The following is a 24,673-nucleotide window of genomic DNA, read 5'->3' on the forward strand; positions in this document are numbered from 1 at the left end:
AAAGGGGCCGGTGTATGGTGCCTGCAGCGGGCCTCTGTGCGCGTCCCGGCGCACGAAGACGAACTCCGCATGTCATAAGTCCCGAGGCACGTAGGACGGCTGCGGGCCGTGTTGCGAAGTGGGCACTGGACGGAATTGCTGGGCCGCGTCCTGGTGCAGGGAAAGCTGTCTGGCGGCCGACCACGGCTCCGTTGTCAGGGGGAGGAAGTCGCCTGGTACTCTGAGCGGTTGGCCGTAGACCATCTCGGCCGCGGAGGCGCGGAGGTCCTCTTTGGGCGCGGTGCGCAATCCCAGGAGGACCCAGGGTAGTTTGTCGATCCAGCTGGTGTTGGCCAGGCTGGCGCGGAGGGAGGCTTTCAAGGAACGATGAAAGCGCTCGCAGAGCCCGTTGGCCTGCGGGTGGTCGGCTGTTGTCCTGTGCAACTTGGTGCCGAGGCCGGCGGTGATGGCATTCCACAAGTGGGAGGTGAACTGGGGGCCTCTGTCCGAGGATATGTCGGTCGGCACGCCGAACCGGGCCACCCATGTCGAGACGAATGCTCGCGCGACGTCGGTCGTGGTGGTGGAGGCGAGGGGAACCGCCTCGGGCCATCTGGTGGTGCGGTCGACGATCGTGAGCAGGTGTGTGAAACCGTGCGACGGCGGCAAGGGGCCTACCAGATCGACGTGGACGTGGTCGAAATGCCTCTCGGGCACCGGGAAACACTCCAATGGCGCCTTGGTGTGCTGCTGGACCTTAGCGCGCTGACACGCCACGCATGTGTTGGTCCAGTCTCTCACATCCTTGTGGAGTCCAGGCCAGACGAACTTGGCGGACATAAGTTTCTGAGACGCACGCATCCCTGGATGTGAGAGGCCGTGGATGATGTTGAAAACTCGCTTGCGCCAGGCGGATGGGACGACCGGCCTAGGCGAAGGGACTGAGACGTCGCACAGGAGGGTTGTGCCGGCTGCGTGGAAGTGGATGTCGGCCAGAGTGAGGCTGGTGGTTGACGTCCTGAGGGCCTGGATCTCCGCGTCGACGGCCTGGTCTCTCGCCATGCTGGCGTAGTCGACGCCCAGGTGCACTGCGTGGAGCGAGGGTCTTGAGAGGCAGTCGGCCACCAAATTGTCCTTGCCGGCGACGTGGCGGATGTCCGTGGTGAACTCCGAGATGAAGTTGAGTTGGCGCTGTTGGCGCGCGGACCAGGGTTCGGTTACTTTGGCCATGGCGAAAGTGAGCGGCTTGTGGTCCACGAATGCGGTGAACGGCCGGCCTTCCAGGAGGAAACGGAAGTGCCGGATTGCCAGGAACAGGGCCAGGAGCTCTCTGTCAAACATGCTGTAGGCCTGCTCGTTCTTGCGCAGCTGTCGGCTGAAAAATGCCAGTGGCTGCCACGCGCCTTCGACCCACTGTTGCTGGACAGCGCCGACGGCGTAATCCGAGGCGTCCATGGTGAGGGCGGTCTTGGCGCCCAGGATGGGGTGGGCCAGTAGTGTGGCGTTGGCCAAGGCGCTTTTGGTCTGGTGGAAGGCTGTCGCCATCTCGCTGGACCAGGTGAGTTGCTCTTTGCCCGTTTTGCCCCTGGTGGCTTCGTAGAGGGGGCGCATGAGTGAGGCGGCCTTGGGCACGAAACGGTGATAGAAATTGACCATCCCCAAAAATTCCTGCAGCGCCTTGACCGAGGTGGGCTGGGGAAAGTCCGCCACCGCCTGCACCTTGGAAGGTAGGGGAATGGCTCCCCTTGGCGAGATTCTGTGGCCGAGAAAGTCAATTTGGGCTGCTTCGAACTGGCATTTGGCTGGGTTGACGATTAGCCCGTGTTGGCTGAGACGCTGGAAAAGAGAGCGCAAATGCGCGATGTGCTCGGCCTTGCTGGTGCTGGCCACGAGGATATCGTCCAGATAGACGAACAGGAAGCTCAGGTCCCGTAGGACGGAATCCATGAGCCGTTGGAAGGCCTGTGCGGCGTTCTTGAGCCCGAAGGGCATGCGCAGGAACTCGAACAGTCCGAAGGGGGTGATGACCGCCGTCTTCTGGACGTCTGCGTGGTGGACGGGGACCTGATGGTAGCCGCGAATCAGGTCGACCTTGGAAAAGACGGACTTTCCTGCTAGGTGTGCCGAAAAGTCTTGGTGTGCGGAATGGGGTATCTATCAGGCGTGGTGGCGTCGTTGAGCCGTCTGTAGTTGCCACCGGGGCGCCAGCCACCGCCCGGCTTGGGCACAATGTGGAGGGGGGATGACCAGGGGCTGTTCGAGCGGCGGATGATGCCCAGTTTCTCCATCATGGCAAATTCTTCCTTGGCCACCGCCATCTTGGCTGGGTCCAGGCGTCTGGCTCGGGCGAACACTGGTGGTCCCGTAGTGGCGATGTGGTGCTCGACACCATGCTTGGCTGCCGCGGCTGAGAAGGTTGGTTGTGTGAGCCTCGGGAAATCTGCGAGTAGGCGGGCGTAGTTGTCATCCGCCGGGGCAGAGCAGGACCCGACGAGGGCCGGGCTGTTGCTCTGCTGGCAGGCCAGTGAAGCGAAAGTTGTTGCGTCGATCAGGCGCCTGTCGCGGACGTCGACCAGGGGTCCATGGGCGCAAAGAAAATCAGCGCCCAGCAAGGGATGTGCCACCGAGGCCGTCACGAAATCCCACATAAATCGCTGGCCGTTGAAACAAACCTCGGCCCGTCGCTTTCCAAAAGTAGCGATGGCTGCACCATTTGCCGCCACGAGGGGTGGGCCGCTGCAGCCTGCCTGGATGTCGAGCTGGGAGGCAGGAATTATGCTGCATTGGGCTCCGGTGTCGCAAAGGAATCTGCGCCCTGAAAGGGAGTCGGTTATGTACAGCAGTTTACCTGCGGTGCCGATGGCCATCGTGGCGGCGGGGGTGCGGTCGAGCGGGCCTAGACGGCAGTGCGGGGCTGGCGCGTTGGGCCGGGCGGCCATCTTGGTTTGATCGAAAGAGCAGGGTGCTCTGCAGCGTTGGTCCTTGTGGCCGAAACGCGTGTGGTAGTAGCATAGTTCTGCGGCCTGGCGTGGCGGCGCGTGCTCGGTGGTGTCGGGGGGCCTCGCGGCTGCACAGCCGAGTTGGGCGACGGCGAAGACTTTGTCCGCGGCGGCTGCCAGTTGTACGCAGTCCGTGATCGGGGACCCAGCGAGGGCAGTCTGTACCTGCTGAGGAAGCAGGCTGAGGAAAAGGGCCCGAAACAAGAAGCACTGCGGTTCAGAGCCCAGGAGCGCAAGCATCCGGCTCATCAACTGGGTCGGGGTAGAGTCGCCGAGGCCTGGTAGTGAAAGAAGCCTACGGGCCCTCTCCTCCCCGGACAGGCCGTAAGCCTGCAGCAAGCGGCCCTTAATGGTTGAGTACTTGCCGGTCTGTGGTGGGTTCCCCAGCAGGTCAAGAACTTCAGTGGCGGTGGAGCTTGCTAGTGCTGAGACTACGTGGAGGTACCTTTCTTCATCGTCTTGAACCCTGCGAAGGGTGAATTGGGCCTCCGTGTGCGTGAACCAAGCTGGTGCTTGGTGTTCCCAGAAGGTGGGGAGCTTCAAGGACGCGGCGCCGGCCGACATCGGGCTGCTGCTGGTTGCAGTCGGGTTGTTGCTGGCCTCTGTAGGGCTACGTGAGTCGGGGGCTTCGGCCGCCGACATTTGGGGTCACCAATGTGGGAGACTACAGTCTCCCGCGTAAAGAAATAGTCAACACAGCGAGCCACAAGAAATAGGTCTTTACTCCAACTCTCACAATACAGCACTGAATTCGTAAAGCCCGCGAGCCTGTGATGACTCACGGATTGGTCACCTGCTGGAACCTGATTGGTTTTCCTTCTCTCAGCAGCAGGCAAGTCTGAACATGCCTTATTCCTCTCAGCTTGCAACTGTCTTGCGGGGGGAGGGGAATATAGCAGTTAAAAGGGGATTATACAGGTTTATCTACATACACACAGTGTTTCCCCAATGTGGCAACGCCACAGTATACCAGTATTAGAGTGATAGGCATGATATAGAGAGAGTACTTTGACAAGCTATTTCTATGAAATAAGAATCTCTAAGTATTGTGTTATATCAGAGGCTATGGCATATTTGCGAATGAAAGGTATATCATCCAGTGTGCATTTAATATTGTTTGTGTATGGGAAGTATTTTAATAAAGGCTACAATAGAATCGAAAGAAAACATTTTGGTTGTAGAGCAAACTCCTACTAATTTAGAAATTTGAGGCACAATACCTTGCCTTTAATTTCAGCCCTGTCAAATACATTTCCTGTCCTCTGGTATTTTTATTTGCATGTATATTTTAAAAAACATCCAACGTGAAATTGCCCACAAAGTTAGTTATAGTAGCAACAATGTTCAACTGTATCTTTGCCCTTCCATGAGAGGTTTAGCTTTTTAAAAAATCCATCATTCTCCAGTCACAAATGTTACATTTTCCAAGTAAAATACTGACTTGGGGCTGTTTGTATCAGAGTGATTAGAACTAATAATTAACAATGAAGGGACATTTTCTGATGGGTAATTTTTAAGGTGTTTGTACCAAATTCCTGCCAATGTTGTTATTTTGAAATAAATATGTTAAATGGGTTAATGCCTATCTTATGCATACCCTGTGGCAGTACCACTGGTTGTCCCTTACATTGAGACACATAATTCCCTTTAACTTACCTTACTGTATGTTTAACTTACCTTTTGGGGCCATTGCCCTTTTAACTTACCTGTTGGGGCCATTGCCCCTTTAAGACGCGCCCTAGCACGCTGACGTCACGTCACGTACAACGTGATGTGCGTGCGCCGGCACAGCCCAGCCTAGCGTCTTCGGCCACAACGGCCAGCCGACGGGAGCAACGCGATCTTCCGCTCCCGCGGCAAGCACCGGCACAGCCCGGCCTCCCGACTTCGGCCTCAATGGCCAGCGACGCAACGACGCGCATCACGTGACGCCCTAAGCGCGGGAAACGCGAACAACGTGATGACATCACAACACAAACGCGATGACGTCATCACGCTCCCCACAGGACTGCGAACTCAGCCCTCGTGGAGTCCCCGCTGGGACAAGACCTACACCACGGTGCTCTTACAGTCAGCCATCTTACCTGCTATCTTACCTGCTGTAATTAGCCTGTTCCTGTAAATAAACAACTTATTTATAGTTCGTCGAAGTCAAACTCTCTTATTTAGTGGCGATCTACATGAACCGCTACAACCCACCAAAAGAATGCTCTTCAGAAATGTTTCTCTAGGAGAAACTGAGAAAAAAAAACCAGCTGCATTTGTTTCCACAACAAAGTTGTGCTTTGGGCCCTTTCACATTGTTTCAATTTCAGGTATTTTCGATAAGGCCCATCTCTCACTGAGCAGAAGCATGGTCGGAAGTAGTCGGAAGTACTTTTTGTCTCTGGATTGGGCTACTTTCTGCTGACCAGTCATAGTCATTTACTGTATTTAGATTTACTGCTGCATAATCAAGGTGTTTTACCCCTAAAGTCATGCATTCTGCCGAGCTGTGCTCGCTGACTGACATTGGCTCCCGGTACGGCAGTGCCTCGATTATAAATTCACGTCCTTGTTTTTAAGTCCCTCCGTGGCATCACCCCTCCCTATGTTTGTAACCTCCTCCAGCCCTATAACCCTCCGAGATCTCTGCGCTCCTTCAATTCTGGCCTCTTGCGCATCTCTGATTTTCATCGCTCCACCATTGGTGGCAGCTGCCCAGGGCCTAAGCTCTAGAATTCTCTCCATAAACTTCTCTGCCTCTCTACCTCTCGCTTCCTTTAAGACGTTCCTTAAAACTTACCCCATTGACCAAGCTTTTGATCACCTGTCCTAACATCATCTTATGCGGCTCAGTGTTAAACTTTGCTTGTTTAACGCTTCTGTGAAGTGCCTTCGGACGATTTACTATGTTAAAGGTATTATATTAATGCAAGTTGTTGTCGAACACAATGGACCTGCCAATCTGAGGATAATTTTATCAATCAAGTGCCGAAAGCTGAATTTGTTGAGTAGTTATGGATCACTTTTGACCCCCAGAAGCTTTGGGTTGTGACAAATTATTTTGGATTTCTTCACACTTTTAACTTATTTTCACAGAATAAAGGCAGTTCCTCAAAACAGACTAACTTTCCTATGAACTGAAATTTACAACGCTATGCGCACGGTATGTGTCAGCTGTTGGCTCAGTTGGGTAGCACACTCGCCTCCGAGTCAGAAGGTTGTGGGTTCAAGTCCCACTCCAGGGATTTGAGCACATAAAGCTAGGCTGACACTCCCAGAGCACTGCTGAGGGAGTGCTGCACTGTCAGAGGTGCCGTCTTTCGGATGAGACGTTAAACCGAGGCCCCGTCTGCTCTCTCAGGTGGACGTAAAAGATCCAATGGCACTATTTCGAAGAAGAGCAGGGGAGTTATCCCTGGTGTCCTGGCCAATATTTATCCTTCAACCAACATTACAAAAACAGATTATCTGGTCATTATCACATTGCTGTTTGTGGGACCTTGCTATGTGCAAATTGGCTGCCGTGTTTCCCACATTACAACAGTGACTACACTTCCAATAGTACTTCATTGGCTGTAAAACGCTTTGGGACGTCCGATGGTCGTGAAAGGCGCTATAGAAATGCAAGTCTTTCTTTCTTTCTTAACTGTTGATGGACACGGTGGAGGGGGGGGGGCAGATCGGCATGTGGAGCAATCGCAGTGAGAGGCCCGAGTCATTTAAATGGTCGGGCCTCATTTAAATGGGATTAGGGAACTGCAAGCACTGAACAAGCTCACTGGTCACTGGAAGGGATGTGGGAAATCCAATGGCTCCTCTGCGGAAATTCTCATGGAAGGGCAAAAACCCTATGATGTAGGCCATCAGATCCAAATGATTTGTCGGTTTTTAGTTCCATTAATTTCACCAGTACTTTGTCTTTACTAATATTAATTACTTTAAGTTCCTCAATCTCATTGGATCCTTGGTTCCCCACAATTCTTTGTGTCTTCTACTCTGAAGACAGACACAAAATATTTGTTTAACGTCTTTTCCATTTCCTTATTCCCCATTATAATTTCTCCTGTCTTTGTCTCTGAGGGACCCATGTTTACTTTTGCTAATCTGTTCTTTTTATGAATTTTTTTTTTAAATATTTGCCATTGCTTGTCTACCATCATATCTTTTAATCTAAATTTTCCAATCTTCCTCAGCCAACTAGCCCCTCATACCTCTATAATTGTTTTTGTCAAAATTTAAGACCCTAGTTTCGGACTTAAGCACATCACTCTCAAACTTCATATGAAATTCTATCATATTATGATCACTCTTCCCCAGAGGATCCTTTACCATAAGATTACTAATTAACCCTGTTTTATTACACAATACTAGATCTAAAATAGCCTGTTCCCTAATTGGTTCCCTAACATATCGTTCTAGAAAACTGTCTCGAATGCATTCCATGAACTCATCCTCCAAGCTTGTTTTGCCAATTTGGTTTGCCCAGTCTATAGGAAGATTAAAGTCCCCCAGGATTATTGCATTATCCTTGTTACATACAGGGGTATGGTAGCATAGTGGTTATGTGACTGGACTAGTAATCCAGAGGCCTAGAACACAAGTTCACAATCCCAGCACAGCAGTTGGGGAATTTAAATTCAATTAAACAATGCTCTGTTGCCCATTCGCCCATCACCCCTGTGCTCCTGGTTGAGCAACACCTCGCTTTTAAAATTCTCAACCCTTGTTTTCAAATCACTCCATGGCCTCACCCCTCCCTATCTTGGAAATCTCCTCCAGCCCTACAGCCCTCCGAGATATCTGTGCTCCTCCAATTCTAGCTTCTTGCACTTCTCCGAGTTTAATCACTCCACCATTGACGGCCGTGCCTTCAGCTGCCTGGGCCCTAAGCTCTGGAATTCTCTCACTCTCTGCCTCTTTACCTCCTCCTTTAAGACACTCCTTAAAACCTACCTCTTTGACCAAGCTTTTGGTCATCTGCCCTAATATCTCCTTATGTGCCTCAGTGTCAACTTTTGTTTGATAATCGCTCCTTGGGACATTTTACTATGCTAAAGGTGCTATATAAATGTAAGTTGTTGTTGTTTTTGTTGACTGCATTTCTCATAATTACATTAGAACAACACCAGTATTGAATGGACAGCAATATTTGACAATGGTCAGGATGTTTGTGATTGAATGTGATACGCTGGTCAATTAACACCTGAGATAACCCACTGCGCTGGCCCCAGAAACGCACATCCTCTGGAGCCCTTTGGAGCCAACCTATTTAGTCCAGGATATGGCCTTTCTGTTGCAGAATACTTGGTGTGACCTTGAGTGTTAACCTCTTAAACCCTGTTTCTAGCAATAAAAAATACGTTAAAAATCGAACACAGACAAAAATTTATTTTTACTACCATCTCACTCTGCTAAACCATCAACAAGCCATTCCCCACTATAGCATGGCATATGAACTCACTCTTTACTCTCCACATTGTTGCCAGTGATGTTGAGCAAGTTCCCAGTGCAATCCTTCTTTGGCGACTGTCTATTTGGTGGAATTTTTCGTTCTGCTTGGTGAGGTGCAGTATTTGGTTTGCATTTCTTTTGGGCATTATCAGGCTGTTGGAAACATTGCAGGAACATAAATTAAATGAAAGTAAATTCACTGAGATGATCTTTTTTTCTTGTAATGAAATCTAATTTATGTATCTGGAGGCAGTATGACTATTTAATATACATCATAGGTGCTGCTAAATGGGTTTCTTCAGCTCTCACCTTCAGTAGATTTTACATTTTATTTTTGTTTCTCTCTCTTCAGTGTTTAGCACATTTTAAAATTCCTATAATTGCTATAATATTGGCCCTTAATTTCCTCGATGTTTGTAGTGCTGTTGTAGTCCCTGAAAATAACACCATTCATCAGCAGGGGTAGCATGGAAATTTCTGAGGTAAGTTCATTTGCAAATGTGTTGTGCAAAGCAGTTGCTCTGTATCAGAGGAGATGTGTGGCCATGGTGTGGGATAGGGAATTGTTGTGCTCTTAAGTAGAGTGGAATTTGAAGGGTTCGTGTGTGGGCAAAGTGGGCAACGAAGAAAGACACAAAGGGGGAAAATTTCAGTATCACCCCGTTTGGGGCGCCATTATCGGCCGTGCTCAAAGTTTAGTGCCTGGCGCTAATTTTCGCCTCCGACAGCAAACTTAGCTTTTATCGCCCCTGGAGGTGATTGGAGCGCTAAATCAGGCGCTTCACACCTGTCGTAAGGCGCAAAGGCTGAGGAGCGAGGCGATACCTCAGAGCACTGGTGAAGCAAGGAAGGGCAAATCAAAATAAACCTGCAAAGTGCTGCTCAGTACTCAAAACTCCTTCACACAGCGTTGAATCTCTCCAGAAGTCTCTCTCTCTCTCTCTCAGACTGCGTGGTGCAAAAATGTCACCGACAAAAAAAGGCAGGAAGCGGTCGCCTTTAAATAGCGCTCCCCCAGTCCCTTTCTGACAGCATAATGCTCCCCTCAACCTGTCGTTGCTAGCGGCAGGCGGTAAGGCAGGGGGCGCCACTCAGTATCCGGTCCGGGGCGCTAATGGGGTGTTGCGCACTCGACTGACATTACGATCTGCCGGCGCAGGAGATCTTGGCGGTAGTGTTTAGCACCGCTGCAAAATGTCTAGTTAATTTCGCGAGCAGCGCAAACATCGCCGCGCCCGGGCGCTAGTAGCTTTGTACCCCATTAGCGCCCTCTTAAGGCGCAAACGGGAGGCGCAAACAACTGAATTTTTCCCCCAAAGTGTTTTGAACCTTACCTGATCAAGCCATTGAATATCTTCCAGTATTGCTGTGCAGTCCTCAGTGTGAGGGCATTAGTTGTGGCATAACGGCATTGTAACGCCACTGTGAGCAGTGAAGGCTCCAGGAAAGGTCAGTGCAGAAGACTGCATTCTTCATCAGAGCACTTGGGGACAGTAAAGGGGAGGCTGGAGAGATTCTTTCCCCATTTTATTTGATCCACTCAGGGCATCTCCCACCGTCATCTGAAGTGCCTTTTGCCAGAGCGATGACTAGTCACAGGCCAGCTGTGCCCATAGGGCACCATGACAAGGCAGCAAGCCACCGCAGGGCAGTGCATTTTTCACAAGAGGATATGCAAGCTCTCCTGGAATAGGTGGCAAACAAAGAGAGACAGACTGCTAGATGTGCCAGGCAGCAAGCCATCCAGGAATGTCAGCCTGGAGCAGGGTGGCTGGGGCATTCAATGCCAACGCCCTCATACCGAGGACCGCACAGCAATACTGGAAGATATTCAATGGCTTGATCAGGTAAGGTTCAAAACACTTTGGGCAGGATTTTCATCGGGCCATGGAAGCGGGATTGGAGGCATGTGGGGGGTTAAAGTCCTGAAATCGGGGGGCACAAACCCATCCCGCCCCCAACCCGCCTCCATGCCAGTTTCAAAGGAGGCGGGTACCTGACCCGCACTGGGACCCGCCTCCCCGAGGCGGGAAGGGGATTAGTGCCAATTAACTGCCTGTTAACATGTAGTTAACAGGCAGTTTTTTGCCTAATCCCTATTTTTATCCCTGAAGTGTGGGATTCCCGACGGCTCCAAACCACGCCAAGCTAGCGAAGCGGACCGTCGGGATGAAGGGCTTGGAGGGTTCGAGATGTCCGATGTTCAGGTGAGTGATGGGTGCATGAGTGCAGAGGTAAGTGTGTTTGGTGTGTTTAAAGTGTTTAACGAAGTTGTATTTACATGTACTTACCTTTACAGCCTTCCTTCCTTCAGGTCTCGGGAGTCCCTCATCTCACCGGCACAGAAAGCAGAATGGCCGCGATCTGTCAAAAGTTGCAGCATTCAGCTTTCTGTTCTGTTGAGATCTCTAAATCATCCTGAGAGGAAGGAATTAACTTGGAGTACAGATTGTCAGTGTTTGACAGCTTCAAACAGCTGTCGAACGCTAATATTTCATTTGTCAAAAGGTCTTGACAGATGAAATTTCAGTCTGTGCTGTCACCTGTTGCCGGGTGGCTCTTAATTAGCCTGCTGAGCCCGCTGGGCGGGCTCAACAAGGTCAATCAAGTCAAAATCGCGTGGGTTGGCTAGAACTCGATGGAGGCGGGACTACAACCCCGAAAGTTGTAGTCCCGCCTCCTCAATGAAAATCCAGCCCTTTGTGTCTTTCTTCGTTGCCCACCTTGCCCACACAACTAACCCTTCAAATTCCACTCTGCTTAAGAGCACCAACAATTCCCTATCCCACACCGTGGCCACACATCTCCTCTGATACAGAGCAACTGCTTTGCACAACACAAAACAAGTTCCTCCACCTGGACGTACTTAAACCCACTCCTCACTCACCTCACCTCCTTCACTCCAGAAGCAGGGGTCACAGTCTAAGGATAAGGGGTAAGCCATTTAGGACAGAGATGAGGAGGAATTTCTTCACCCAGAGAGTGGTGAACCTGTGGAATTCTCTACCACAGAAGGCAGTTGAGGCCAATTCATTAAATATATTCAAGAAGGAGTTAGATATATTTCTTAAGGCTAAAGGGATCGAGGGATATGGGGAAAAGGCAGGGACAGGGTACTGAATTTGGATGATCAGCCATGATCTCATTGAATGGCGGAGCAGGCTCGAGGGGCCAAATGGCCTACTCCTGCTCCTATCTTCTATGTTTCTATGTTTCCTCTTGCCACACCTGCCTTAACTGCAAACCAAGCAGGAGAAATTGACAGTGCACAGAAGAGGCACCAGCAGAGGCCTCCCTACATGAAAACTCTTGACCCACTCACAAGCAAAAGACTTTGGACACCATGGGCTTGCCTAGCCCCACCCCAACAGTGGTGTTGTGGCTGGCGGAAGATTACCAGTGCCAGGTGAGTACCTCAACACCCACTTAGGCGCCATTTTCCCTCAGGCCGGCCCTGCCTGAGGGGGCCGTGTTCACTCCTTCTCACCTTCTGCCATCCTTCTCTGCAGATGCACTGTGGCTGCAGAGGGCCTCCAATGACAGAAGAAGACTGAGGAAGATAAGGATGTGAATGAGAGCCTTATCAATGGAGCAGGAAATTATAGTTCTAGAGGAGAAGGAGGAGAGCAGACAACAAGCCAAGGTGCAGAGGCAGCAGACTGATTTAACCATAACTATCTCATTCCCAACCCCGTCCAGTTTGTCACCTGTGGAAGTTGCTCCCCCTCTCTCTCCCATTCACCAGGGAAATGTACACAGTGAGGTTCAGGAAGTGTCACCAGTAGAATGTTCGAAAATGGAGGTGGGCAAGGATAGACCCTCTTCCCAGCGGAGGCTGAGAAGGCTGCTGATTGTTTTAGAGTGCTGGGATTTAAAGCTCATGGACTCTCACTTGAAAAGTGGATGTTGGAGGAACATTGTACGTATCTGCAGGCTCTGAAGACAATCTCCCAGAAGGTACAGCAATAGGCAGATGTGACTGTTGAGTCTACGGCCTAGAAACTGGATAAGGGCCGAAAACAGGAGTGGGGACCGCGATGCGTGATCAACCCGTGCCTGTTCGAAGGACTGCATGCAGCATGCAAACTAGGTGCTACCTGCTAATTTACATGATTGTAGCATTCAGCCCAATGCTGAACGTGCTGCAGAGTGGTTGAACGCTCAGCAGGGGGCCCAAGTTTGTGCGAGGCCAGCACCAATTAAAGCTAGCCTGCACTGCTTAAAGGCAGTCTGCACCTCTTAAAGGGGAGGTGCCTTCTGCCTGCAAAAGGTAATTGAACTGGCTGGGAGGACATTGGAGAAGAAAGTTGTAATGATGGCACAACAGGGGAGAGAGTGTGTACCTAAGTTCTTGGACGCAGCACTGGAGGCCTTGGTCCAGGAGGTCAACTCCAGAAGAGAGGTCCTCTTTCCACAGTGGATCAGGAGGCCCTCCAGGCAACAGACCAGACTGCAGTGGGAGCAGATAGCCACTGTGGTAAATGCCAGCAGTATAGCCCTGAGAACCTCGACAGTGTGCAGGAAGAAGTTTAATGACCTCATACGAGTGGTCAAGGTCAATAGCTTCAAATGCCATATCCTACCATCTGCACCACTAGCCTCACACAATGGATCACACCCCCATCACTCACTTACTAACAATCTCTACCAAACACGACTCACACTTTACATTCATAGGTTCACCTCACCCACACACACATACCACTGTTGCAAGCCTCACACCCACATCTCACAGCTTGAACACACTGTCAGCTATTCAACCATGACAGGCACATCACCCAACCACAGCACGCCACACTCACTGACACACTTCCCTTTCTCTTGCAAGAAAAGGTGGCGCATAACCAGTGCCGGCAGACTTTAACCAGCAGGTGACAGGCTCGCCTGCAGCACCTCACCCCCTTGGAGGAGACGGTGCTGGCCATCCTTGGCAGGACCATGGCCGAGCCCTTGGCCAGCGGCGGGGCTGAAAGAATAGAAGATGCCAGTATCCTCATACTAATTCTCATATCCCACCTCTCCCTCATCCCACAATCTCTTCTGATTTACAATCTGCACATGGTGTAAGCATGCACCTCTTGCTTTCCCTCCCTTCCCTCACCACAACCCTACCCTTGTGCCTTTCTCATTTCAGACACCCAAGAAATCCAGCCTGCCCAGCCAGTGGGTCAACATGAAGAGGGAGAGGAGAGTGAAGAAGGAGAAACACATGACGAAATGTCATCGACCTGAAACGTTAACTCTGTTTCTCTCTCCACAGATGCTGCCTGACCTGCTGAGGATTTCCAGCATTTTCTGTTTTTATTTCAGATTTCCATCATCTGCAGTATTTTGCTTTTGTCGAAGAAGCACTGTCACTCGATTTCACACTCCCAACCACCAGATCAGATACTGACACTCCGCGCACTTCAGAGGATAGGTTAGATGCAGGATCTGCATGTGGTGAGCCACTGGGCATGAATGGCCTGCAGCCAGGGCAGGGGGGGAAAGGGTAGCTCAGCTCAGACCCAGCTCCCCGGAGAGCGAGGTCGCACACAAGTTCTGCTGCACAGGACTCAAATGAAGACTTCGATGGGGCGGCCTACAGAAGAATGCTGATGGGCATGCACAATGAAATGCTTGGTGCATTGGTAAGCCTGTAGGTCCAGAGCGGTCCAGGCAGCGGAACTGTTACTTCAGCACCCCAATTGCCTGCTCTATGATGTTTCCTGTGGCAGCATGGCTCTCGTTGTATGCATGCTGGTCATGTGTGGTTGGGTTGCGGATCCAGGTGGTCAGCGGATAGCCCTTGTTGCTGAGTAGCCACCCTCTGGTTTGTCTTGGAGGCTCAAAGACTGAGGGACAGCGGACTGGCGCAGAACAAAAGCATCATGACTGCTGCCAGGATACCGGGTATTCACCATCATGATATGCTGAGCTGGTCGCGCACCAACTGCACATTCAGCGAGTGGTGAACTTTGCGGTTGTGGTACATCTCAGCATGTAGATACGGTGTCCGCAGTCGATGGTGCTCTGCACCATGGGGATGTCCGCTATTCTGGCAAAGTCCCATCTCTCGGCATAAAGAGTGTCTGTCACCTCTCTTATGCGGCAGTGGATGGCGAACTGTGAGATGTTACAGATGTTGCCTGCGCCTGGAAGGATCCTGATTCGAAGAAATTCAGGGCCACGGTCACCTTCACAGCCATTGGCAACGCTTTCTTTGCCTTGGAGTGAGGCTGCAGGTCTGGTTGCAAGAGGTGGCAGGGGTCTGTGAGCACCTCCTTTGTAAAGCGCAGATGCCTCACACACTGCTCCTGGCTCAGGTTAAGGTTAGAGAGTTGCTCCTGGAAGACCCTAGGTGGGTAAGGCCTCCTACTGAGATCCCTTCTCCCCCTCCTCCTCCTCCCTCTGCGAGCAGCTTGTCCTCTTCTTTGCTGCCTTTGCTCCACCTCCCTGTCATGTTGCAGGCCAAGGGGTGAGACAACTAGAGCCCCCATGACTAAGAGCAAGTGGCCTGACCAGAACCCTTGATGTCAGAACCAAGGCCTTCTCCACTTGCAGCACCACTCCCTGTCACCTCACCCACATTAAACAACTGTAGAAACCTCCAAACAGTTCCACTAACTTGCACAGAGCCAGTAGAAATCAAAAAGCAAGATACCTGAAAGTTGTTGATGATCCCTTAGCGCTGGTGGGAGGTCCTCCCTGCTGCTGAACACGTGTTCAGCTGTGTGAGGTTAACACAGGGCGTTAGTTCCTGCGATGACGACGAAAATGGCAGCGCTGGCATCAAATCAGCGTTGCATGCTGATTGCCGTCATGATCTACCTACTTACCATACTTCCAGCTCACGCTCCTAACGGCCGTCCTACCACCCTCACCAAGATAGCTTCCAGCGCGCCCACACCAGAAGTGTGCATGCGCTGCTCGAACACCATTTTGGACCCAATTCGGCAACTGTAGTGCCCAAACTACGGGCACTACGCAACTGAATTTCCAGGCCAGAGTCTCTCCTTTGCCATAATACCTTGGAAGGTTTATCAGGCAATATGCAGTAAGTGCAACAAAGCCATAGTTGGGGTTTCCAGCTCCATGGAAGCAGACTGTTGCTCTGGAGGCAATTGAGGATGAACTGGCGGGAACTGCATTGATTGCAGCTTCCAGGTCATGGCGAGTGCTGTGTTTCAGGGCTGGACAGATCTGAAAGCTGCCATTAGACCAGGCAACCCACTGATCACTGGGGCTGCTGAACCAGGGTCCAGTGCAATGACAGCGGCTGAAGTCCCTCTTGTGTCTGGTACTGCAGTCTCTCAGGACTGCAGCCCATGCCAGGACTCTGGCAGTGTCCCTCCGAGCACAGTGCCTGTGAAGGTGGCAGGCGAGCAGGCTGCCCAGGAACGTCAGTCACAGATGCAGCCACGAGCAGCTCACTTTCAGCAGCCACCTGCCATGAACTAAGAGCTATCTAAGTCCCATGACCCTTCTGTACAGCCTGTGTAGCCACCTATCATGTGCCAGCCTGGTCCGGAGGTGGCAGTTAGAAGCAGCAACAGATGAAGGGGGTAGGAAGTGACGCCCTGTCAGAAAGGGAAATCAGGGTGTAAATGCAGAGCACTATGCTTGTTAGTTTCAAATGGAAAACATGTTTTTTGATTACTGTACATTTTTTGCACTGATCTTGTACTTTGTTGTTTGCGGAGATTAAAGTAACTTTTCAAAGGGAGCTTCTTCGCCAGTGTGGATATTGATACTCGGGTGATGAATATTGGCACAGTCATGTGCTGAGGTTGGTACTGGTTTCAAGAAAGATCATGTTCTTGGCAACTGCCACAAAAGGAGGTGAAGCTACAGTAAGCCGCTGTAGCTGATCAATGGTCGAGCGAACACCTCCTGCACAATCTGATTTTGGATGTTTTTTTAACTTCTGTCCTAAGTTCTTCGTATTCCGCTTTGCCCTCCTCTCCTTTAGTTTATAAGTACTTCTTATATGTCTTTTCCTTTCGATTCAATTAGCCTTGTAGTTCTTTATTCATCCACGGTGCCCATAATTAGCTTGCTTTTTTTTGGCTTTTGGTGGAATACATTTCGCCTGAACTCCATTGATTACCCTTTTAAAGATTTCCCATTGTTTTTCTGTCTCTTTGTGGGAAAAATTCAGTATCAACCATGTTGGGGCGCTAGCGTCGCCCGGAGAAAAATAGCGCCGGTGATCGGTAAATTCAGTGTTAGCGCCCCAAGAGGGAGGTGGAGTGCTAATTCAAGTGCTCCACTTCCTTCTTAGAGCGCTAACCCCAAATATCAGGCCACGCATGGAAGGGCTCTTTCCCTCATTAAAGGGGAGGGCCCAAGCCCACAACTCTGCTGCCATTGCTGATTCAGGGGGCGTGGGCCAATTTTGCAGGCGGAATGAAAATGGGGCGCTGTACACGGTGATCGCCTGTGCAGCGGAGCGAGGCGCTACCGGTTACCGCCGCCGCTAAACCCCCGCTGAATTTAGCGGGAGTCATCAGTGGCGCCATGCCCCAGGGTGCCAACGAGAGGTGCAAATGTTTTCCAAGATTTTCTCCCAGTTTACTTTCTTTAGTTCATTTCCTCATAATTTGTTCTTATTATGTGTGTGTGCGGCCCCTTTAGAGGGCTGCGTGGCCCATTTGCAGTTTTGCACATGCGCGAAATTTAACAATGGAAAAGCCGGTCTCGGGCTGCGTGGGACCAGCTGAGAGGGAACGTTGATTCAGAGTGTGCAAGCCATTGTTGAAGGTCTGCATGCATTTGTGTGATTGCCGCGTTTGATGCTCCATACAGTTGGCCACTCTCAGATTGCCCCTTTAAATACTGCAGTTCAGACTGCGTCATGTGGGGTCGTCATCATACCCACTGACACTAATTGGACGTAAAACCCAGAAGTAAAATGGTAATGAGGTGGTTGAGTTCAAAAGCCACTGACAGACACGCTGCACTTAGTTCCAGGTTTCCCAAGTGCTATCAAGCTCCACCTCTGCTCCCAGCACAATTCAAGGGCACTGACGTAATAAAACTCACTACGCACTTGGTTTGAGTATAAAGCAAGGCTTTAATCAACTTGTTTCAGAACATGGAGGTCTAGTTGTACTTCACTAGTTCCTGTCTTACAAAATGTCCCAGGGCAAGCTGGGCCCACGCCCAAGTATTTATACTCCTTGGACGGCGCCACCAGCTGGCCTTCCAGTGTTATTTCATGAGTAGTTTCTTTGTGATGATGAGATTTATAACAGACACCATTCCAGCATAACCTTTGGTTGTATAAATATTGCCTGCAAGACCTCAGGTACACTGTAAATGCAGAAAATGCAGTGCAGGCAGTGAAGGGGGAGGGCTAGAAAATACCTGGATGCGAGGCAGAGACCTGGTGCATCAGCAGGATATAAAACATGCTGCTGATTAAAGTGGCAATGGCAACACTGGAGGAAGCAAGCAAGCAACGCGGGCTAGAAGGATGGTAGCCAGATCGATGAAGCAAGCAGCAAACTTCAGGGAGGTAGACCTGGATGTCCTCGTAACAGAGATGTAGAGCAGGTGGCACAATCTGTTTGGGGTTGAGGGGCCAGGTGCAGAGGCCCACCAAGCACGTGGTACACATTTTGTAAAGCAAGGTGGCTGCAGCAGTGAGCACCTCCTCCTTGCACCCAGGACTTCTTTGAAGTGCAAGAAGAAGTTTAGCAAACTTACCAGAATAGCCAAGGTAAGTTACATGGTCGTTGACCTTTCCTTGCAGTCGCTTTGCACGTGTGGCACTTCTTCATTCATTACCCTCATGGTGCCAAAGGTGAAAGTGGGATCTAATAGTGGGGAGCAGAGGCAACGCCTGGCTCCTCAGCCTGCGGACTCAAGTCTCTGGGGTCCTGCTCTTGAAGAGGGATGTTGGATGAGCATCACACTCACATGGAGGCACTGAAGACCATCTCGGAGGCCCTGAGATGGATGGCAAGGTTCAATGCCTTCCTTAATGTCAATATCCAAGATGGATATAACTCAGTGCATCATTACCTGGAGCAGGTGTGGCACCATGGATATCCATAGAGAACCCCATGGTGTGACAGAAGGGTGGAAAGCAAAAGATTTCTCTACTTGAAATGGCTGGGAGGCAGCTTGCAGAATCCTTTCTTAGTTCTACAGTTGAAAAATTATTTTTCTTATCACTTCAGTTAAAGCTGACATTTTAGACAAAGTTTATGGACGTTGAAAAGCCTGTGATCTCAAGCACTTTCTGGTTTGACAAGTCATGCAGATAATTTACCCTCTTTTCCGCAGGCTCAGCTTAAGTCAGGTGCAATATTAACCTAAATGGTAGGATTTCTAGGACAGCATGATTGGTCCTCACAAGACTGCTATTTGCACAATTTGGGGTCGGTGCATCTTCTGCCAGCAGCCAATTCCACTGGAATTTAGTCTGTATTTTAGAACGAGTGCATTTCTGCGTATTTGACATGTGCCTCAAAATCTTGCTCCTTTTGTTAGAACTCCACTATTTTTGCAGCAAAAAAAAATCTCAAAATGTCAGGTCCAACACCTGCAGGAAATTGGACTGGAGGACAAAATTGGCGGAGGAAATTGGAGGGGAAAAGTAAAGAAAGAAGTTTGCATCTATATCACTTTTTCTTGACTACTGACTGATTCCAGCCTCCCCTGGCAGTGGGAAAAAGAATATCTGTGACATTTGTGCCACTACCCACTCATGTCAACATGAGCAATTTCAAACTGGAAGGGCAGGCAGGAAAAAGTAAAGTTGAAAAAATTATTTTTTGATAATGTTTAAAAAAAATAACTTCTAGAAATCGCTGAATGCTGCAAGCCTAATGTGAATACTAACCTCTTTTGGAGGGCAATCTATCTTGACACGGTTTGGCAGTTTGATATTCGTCTTAGAAAACAGGCCTACATTAGATTTAGGTCTCAGTTGACGATCTTCCCAATCTTTCAGTACAAGGCCAGCTTGTCTTATGGGAAATCCTTGGTTAATACAGTACCTCGGACCCCTGTAATTGTTTGGAACAAAAATAAAAATGAAAAGTTCAATTTCCTAAGGATATATTTGTGGGGATTCTAGTAGTCATTTAGTTGTCAATTCATTTTGTTAAATATGTCGATTGCAAGATTTGACCTTTTTGTATGAGTTGGAATATCGTATCCATACTCCAATAGGTTCAACAGTAGGGAACACGCAAAAGACTTCTTCAAAAGCAGATTTGGATTCACCTCAGTCATTGCAGATGATAATCATCATATAATTTATTTTAAATGTTTCATCTTGTTTTGCTTTAAAGTATACACCTGTCCAAATTGTAGGCTTTCTAGTCCTGCAACAATCATGAGTAAACCATTCCATAATCTGAGCACAAAGCTTCGTGATTCTAGTCTTCAGTTACTACATTCACTGCGCACAATATATTGTTTAGATATGTATAAATAAATATACATTAAATGCGTTAACCTGCATTGACCAGGCTTGTGCCTGTACTCACCAATACAGAAGCAGAGGCGCCACTATTTCTGACTGAATCCGACACAAGTTTTCCACAGTCCACTGTGAGATGAATGACAGACCCAGCCTTGCACGCGTTTCTGTATTGATGCAGTATTCACCATCACTAAACAAATACCGATCCCGTACCTTGTTCAGGTAGCTTTAAAACAAAGAACAAAAATATAATTAATACAACACAAAAATATAATCAATGAATCAATACAAAGCATCTTAAAAAAAAAAATTGGAGAAAGATTTGAATAAATCTGAAAATAGATCAACAATTTCTCAGGAACTGTTGATTTGCAAATGTAAACCCAGATAAACGATACTGTATTTCAGGTAGTCACTCCACCCCCTCCTTCTTTCCTTCCCTATCTTTCCTGAATACTTTGTAGCCAGGAATATTTAGGCCGCAATTTTGCCGACTGAGGCGGGTCCAGTGCAGCCGGGGTCGGTGTCACGGTCCCAGCCCACTGCCTGCTCCAGCCCGCACTCTCCAAGTGATTTTAAGTTGATGGGGCTTGTTAAGCCCACCCAGCGAGGTTCCCGGCCAATTAAAAGGAAGCGGGTCTGATGATGTCATTTGATGACGTGTCATCAGCTGGTTTCCTTAAAGGGGCCATGTCCAAACTGATTTTGACAGTTGTGCTGTCAGTGTTCTACAGCATTGAGGTGCTGCAAACACTGACGAGCACTGCACAAAGGTGCACGGCTGCACCCAGGCTCTCCCATGACTCCCTCCATTTGCTTATGGAGGGATCACAGCATGCAGGGAGATTCTCTTCCCTTCCCATGGGCAGAAGACACCTCCCCAGGAGAACAACGCAGCCTGGTTGCACATTGCACAGGAGGACACAAGCAGGGATGTTGTCAGGAGGACCAGGCTGCAGTGGCGCAAACCTTTCAATGATCTCAGTTGATCGCGAAACGTTACTGCCAAGCCACACTCAACCTCATCCTGCTGTGCCTCTCATCACATCCCCTTCCCTACCCTACTCCTGCACATCCTTACTCACACCAACTTACCTTGCACCTCCACCCATCCCTCTCTATCTACATTATCACTTCCCCAACTCACTAGCCACCCCTCACACTCACCCTCATCCTACTGCAAGCATACCAACTAACAACACACAAGGGTAGGCACTTGGGTGGTTTAGCCAATGTTCATGTGAAGTTTCTGGCAATGTGCTATCAAACATTTAAATTTTTATTTTCAACCCTTTGCGTTCTTGGACAGATTTGTGTGCACCTTTGGAAGTGGCTCATGTGGCAGCCAGGGTGTGCAACATCAAGTGAAGTAAATCTGGCTATGGTGAGGCCATCCCTGATGTCCTGGGCAGCAATGTGGTCGGGTGCTGATGCCCTGTGAGCTGTGCAGCATCAACTGATTGCGGAGAGGGTTGGTGTTGTTGGTGATGCTGGTGTGCCTGGTGATGCTGGTGTTGGGGCTGATCGTGGTGGGATTTGGAAGACCAAGGTGAGATTTTTTCAAGGGCACCAATGCTGGTGGAATAGATGGCAGGTGAGGTTGAGATGACAGACACGATCTGTCAATGGTGAGAGAGGTTGTTCCAATGAGGTGACATTGGATAGAGAGTTTGCTCCAAAAACTTGCAACCTGCATAAAGCTCAATCTGTCTTCCAAATGCAGTAAGCAAGAGCTTCTAACCTTGGAACCATTTGCTGCTGTTAAGTTAGTAAATCATCCCATGCTGACACAACACCCGACCTTACCTGACGTGATTCCCGAGCAGCGCGGAACCCGTTGGCGAACCCTAAAAATCTAAAGGTGAGCTTAAAATGAGACTTAATTGCCTCTTAACAATGTATTTAATGATCTAAGTTGTCTCCGCCGCCGCTTGGTGTCGGGTCTGTTCAGCGCTGACAGACCCAACATCTGGGAGACTCACATGGAGGTGGCTTGACAGCGGGATCCCAACCCACTGTCAATCTTTTCTATTTTGACAGCTGACCCGCCTCCGATCCCGCCCTCTCAGCTCTAGTAAAATTCTGGCCTATGTGTCCATTCCTCCCCTTGTTTGATCCCACTCTCCATTATTGCTATTATATCATAATCCCTTGTGGCTACTTGTGCCTGCGTTTCACCAACCTTATTTACCACGCTATTTACCAGCAGCCACAAGGCATTTATGCACAGGCACTCTACATCCATCTTAGCCTGCCTTGCATTTCCCCCTGTCTGAACTACTCTTCATTCTAATGCTGTTTGTCTCTCCCGGTCCTCTGGGCACCTTGTATCTCTTTCTCTAATGTTTCATCCTGGTAATCCTACCCTGGCAAATCAGTTTAAACTCTCATAGCCATAGCACTATTTAACATCCCCGTGAGGGCATTGGTCCCAGCCCTGTTGAGGTGCAACCCGTCCATCTTGTACAGGTCCCTCCTGACCCAGAACTGGTCCCAATGCCCCAGGAATCTGAAGCCCTCCCTTCTGCACCATCTCTCCAGCCACGCGTTAACCTGTCTTATCTTATTGCCCCTATACTCACTAGCGTGTGGCACTGGGAGTAATCCCGAGATTACTACCTCTGAGGTCCTGCTCTTGAACTTCCTCCCCAGCTCCTGAAACTCTATCTGTAGGACCTCAACCCTTTTCCTACCTATGTCATTGATTCCAATATGGACCACGACTTATGGCTGTTCTCCTTCCCCCCGCAAAATGCTCTGCATCCGGTCAGTGATGTCCTTTAATTAATTTGTAATCAAATGTCGTAAAAACCCATCTGGTTCACTAATGTCCTTTAGAGAAAGAAATCTGCTGTCCTTACCCGGTCTGGCCTATATGTGACTCCAGACCCACAACAAGGTGGTTGACTCTTAACTGCCCTCTGAAATGGCCCAGCAAGCCACTCAGTTGTACCAAACCGTTACAACGAAGCCGGGCTGCAGCGGTTCAAGAAGTTGTCTCGCCACCACCTTCTCAAGGGCAGTTAGGGATGGGCAATAAATGCCGGCCTTGCCAGCGACACCAACATCCCATGAACGAATATTTAAAAAAATGAATATATCTACTAATTATATTCTAGACCTCAGGTGATTCTATTAGTTCTAGAAATAAATTACTGCTAACAATAAATAAATAAATAAATAAAGATTAGAAATTGCAACACCGGCAGTTTGTTGGGACTGCAGAATGCGAAAGTTTTTTGGGCAGCAAGACTGTACCAGATTGTCACATCTGCAGGAAATGTCTCTGTTGAAACACTCCAGCTCACAGTTGTTGAGCTGGAGTATGAGTTAGAGACCCTCCGACACTTAAGGGAGAGGGAGGAATTTCTGGATAGTTTACTACAGAGCGCAGTCACACCCCAGAATAAAACCCAGGTGCAGGAAGGGGAGAGTGTGACTGTCAGTCAGCAAAGTACAGGAACCTAGGCGACACAGAGAAGGAGGTACCACAGTCACTAATCCTATCCAAAAGGTACGATGTACTTGCTAACTGTGGGGATAAGGATGCAGGCTGCAGGGAGAAGGCCAGAATGCTAACCAAGTTACCGTAGAGCAGGAGACAGTCCAAGGGTTGGGCGGGGGGAGCAAAATAGAAATAGAATGTTTGTAGTAATAGGGGATTCGATAAGCCGGGGCATAGATAGCATCATTGCAGTCGCAAGCAGCTCTCGTAATTCATATCGGGACCAATGACATAGGAAAGTACAGGGTGGAGATCCTGTTGAGGGATTATCAGGAGAGAGCAACTAAATTAAAAAACAGGACGACACGGGGATTCCTACCTGAGCCACATGCTAATTAGCATAGACCAGGAAGGTGAATGCGTGGCTGAAAGAGTAGTGTGAGAAACAGGGGTTCATGGGACACTGGAACCAGTACTGGGACAGCAACATAGAAACATGGGGGATAATTTTAACACCAAAAAACGGGTGTGTTTGGGTAGGGTGGGATGTTAAGATTTTAAAACTCTCAAACCTGAACCCAACCTGCCTCGAACCCGCCCACTTCCAGTTTTAACGGAGGCAGTACGGGAGGGAGTGGACGAGTTATTCACTTAAATATTTCAATGAGGCTGTGTGCCTCAAATTCTATCTCTCTTTCAGACTTAACGTTGGCGGGCCGGGTTTCCCGGGCTGCGGGAAATCCGACAGCTAAAGGAAGGTGAGGACTGCAACGTGGAAAAGGTAAGTGCTTGTGGGGGCAGGAGGAGCAGCAGTGCTCCCCCCCCACCACCCCCCCCAGTCCCCCAAGCTGATCTGCTTCCCTCCCTGTGATCGGACACACCCAGCCCCCTCGCAATCGGACCACCCCCCGCAATCGGACCAACCCCATGAACACTGACCCCCCCTGGATCATCGAACCCCCCCACCCCGCGACCATCGATGCCCCCAGTGATCACCGACCCCCCTGCGATCACTGATTTACCCCATGATCACTGACACCCCATCTCTGCCCCCGATCTCACTCTGACCCTCCACAATCACCAACCCCCCCCCGCCGACCTTACCAACCACGATGTACCCACCACCCCTCCCTCACGATCTTCACCCCGAGGAGCAGGAAAGCTACCCGCTCCTGGGCTGCGGCCTCTTCTGCAGCGTTCCCCGCCCATCAGGGAACCGAGCCTGTCAATCAGGCTGGCTTCCAGGCGGGGAACCTGGTTAAAAAGAAAACGCACTCTGTGGAGTTAAAACCGGACAGCGGCCCGACCAGAACTCCTCCTTGATAGCAAAATACTGCGGATGCTGGAAATCCGAAATAACAACAGAAAACGTTGGAAAAACTCAGCAGGCCAGGG

At 49.7% G+C, this 24,673-nt stretch overlaps 1 protein-coding gene across 1 annotated transcript in view; it reads right to left on the reverse strand.

Moving 5' to 3' along the window:
• LOC147115332 (regulator of G protein signaling 22-like) overlaps nucleotides 1–24,673 on the reverse strand; it is a 260,516-nt gene that overhangs the window by 110,457 nt on the left and 125,386 nt on the right. The window contains exons 9-11 of the mRNA XM_085993996.1: nucleotides 19,898–20,059; nucleotides 19,246–19,411; nucleotides 8,425–8,567 (exon numbers count right to left, since the gene is read on the reverse strand). Of these exons, the coding sequence (XP_085850122.1) occupies nucleotides 8,425–8,567; nucleotides 19,246–19,411; nucleotides 19,898–20,059 (471 nt within the window). The remainder of the gene's footprint in view (nucleotides 1–8,424; nucleotides 8,568–19,245; nucleotides 19,412–19,897; nucleotides 20,060–24,673) is intronic.

Source organism: Somniosus microcephalus, chromosome 7, assembly GCF_052327205.1.
Source record: "Somniosus microcephalus isolate GS21.2 chromosome 7, FLI_Smic_1.0, whole genome shotgun sequence".
NCBI classification, from domain to species: domain Eukaryota; kingdom Metazoa; phylum Chordata; class Chondrichthyes; order Squaliformes; family Somniosidae; genus Somniosus; species Somniosus microcephalus.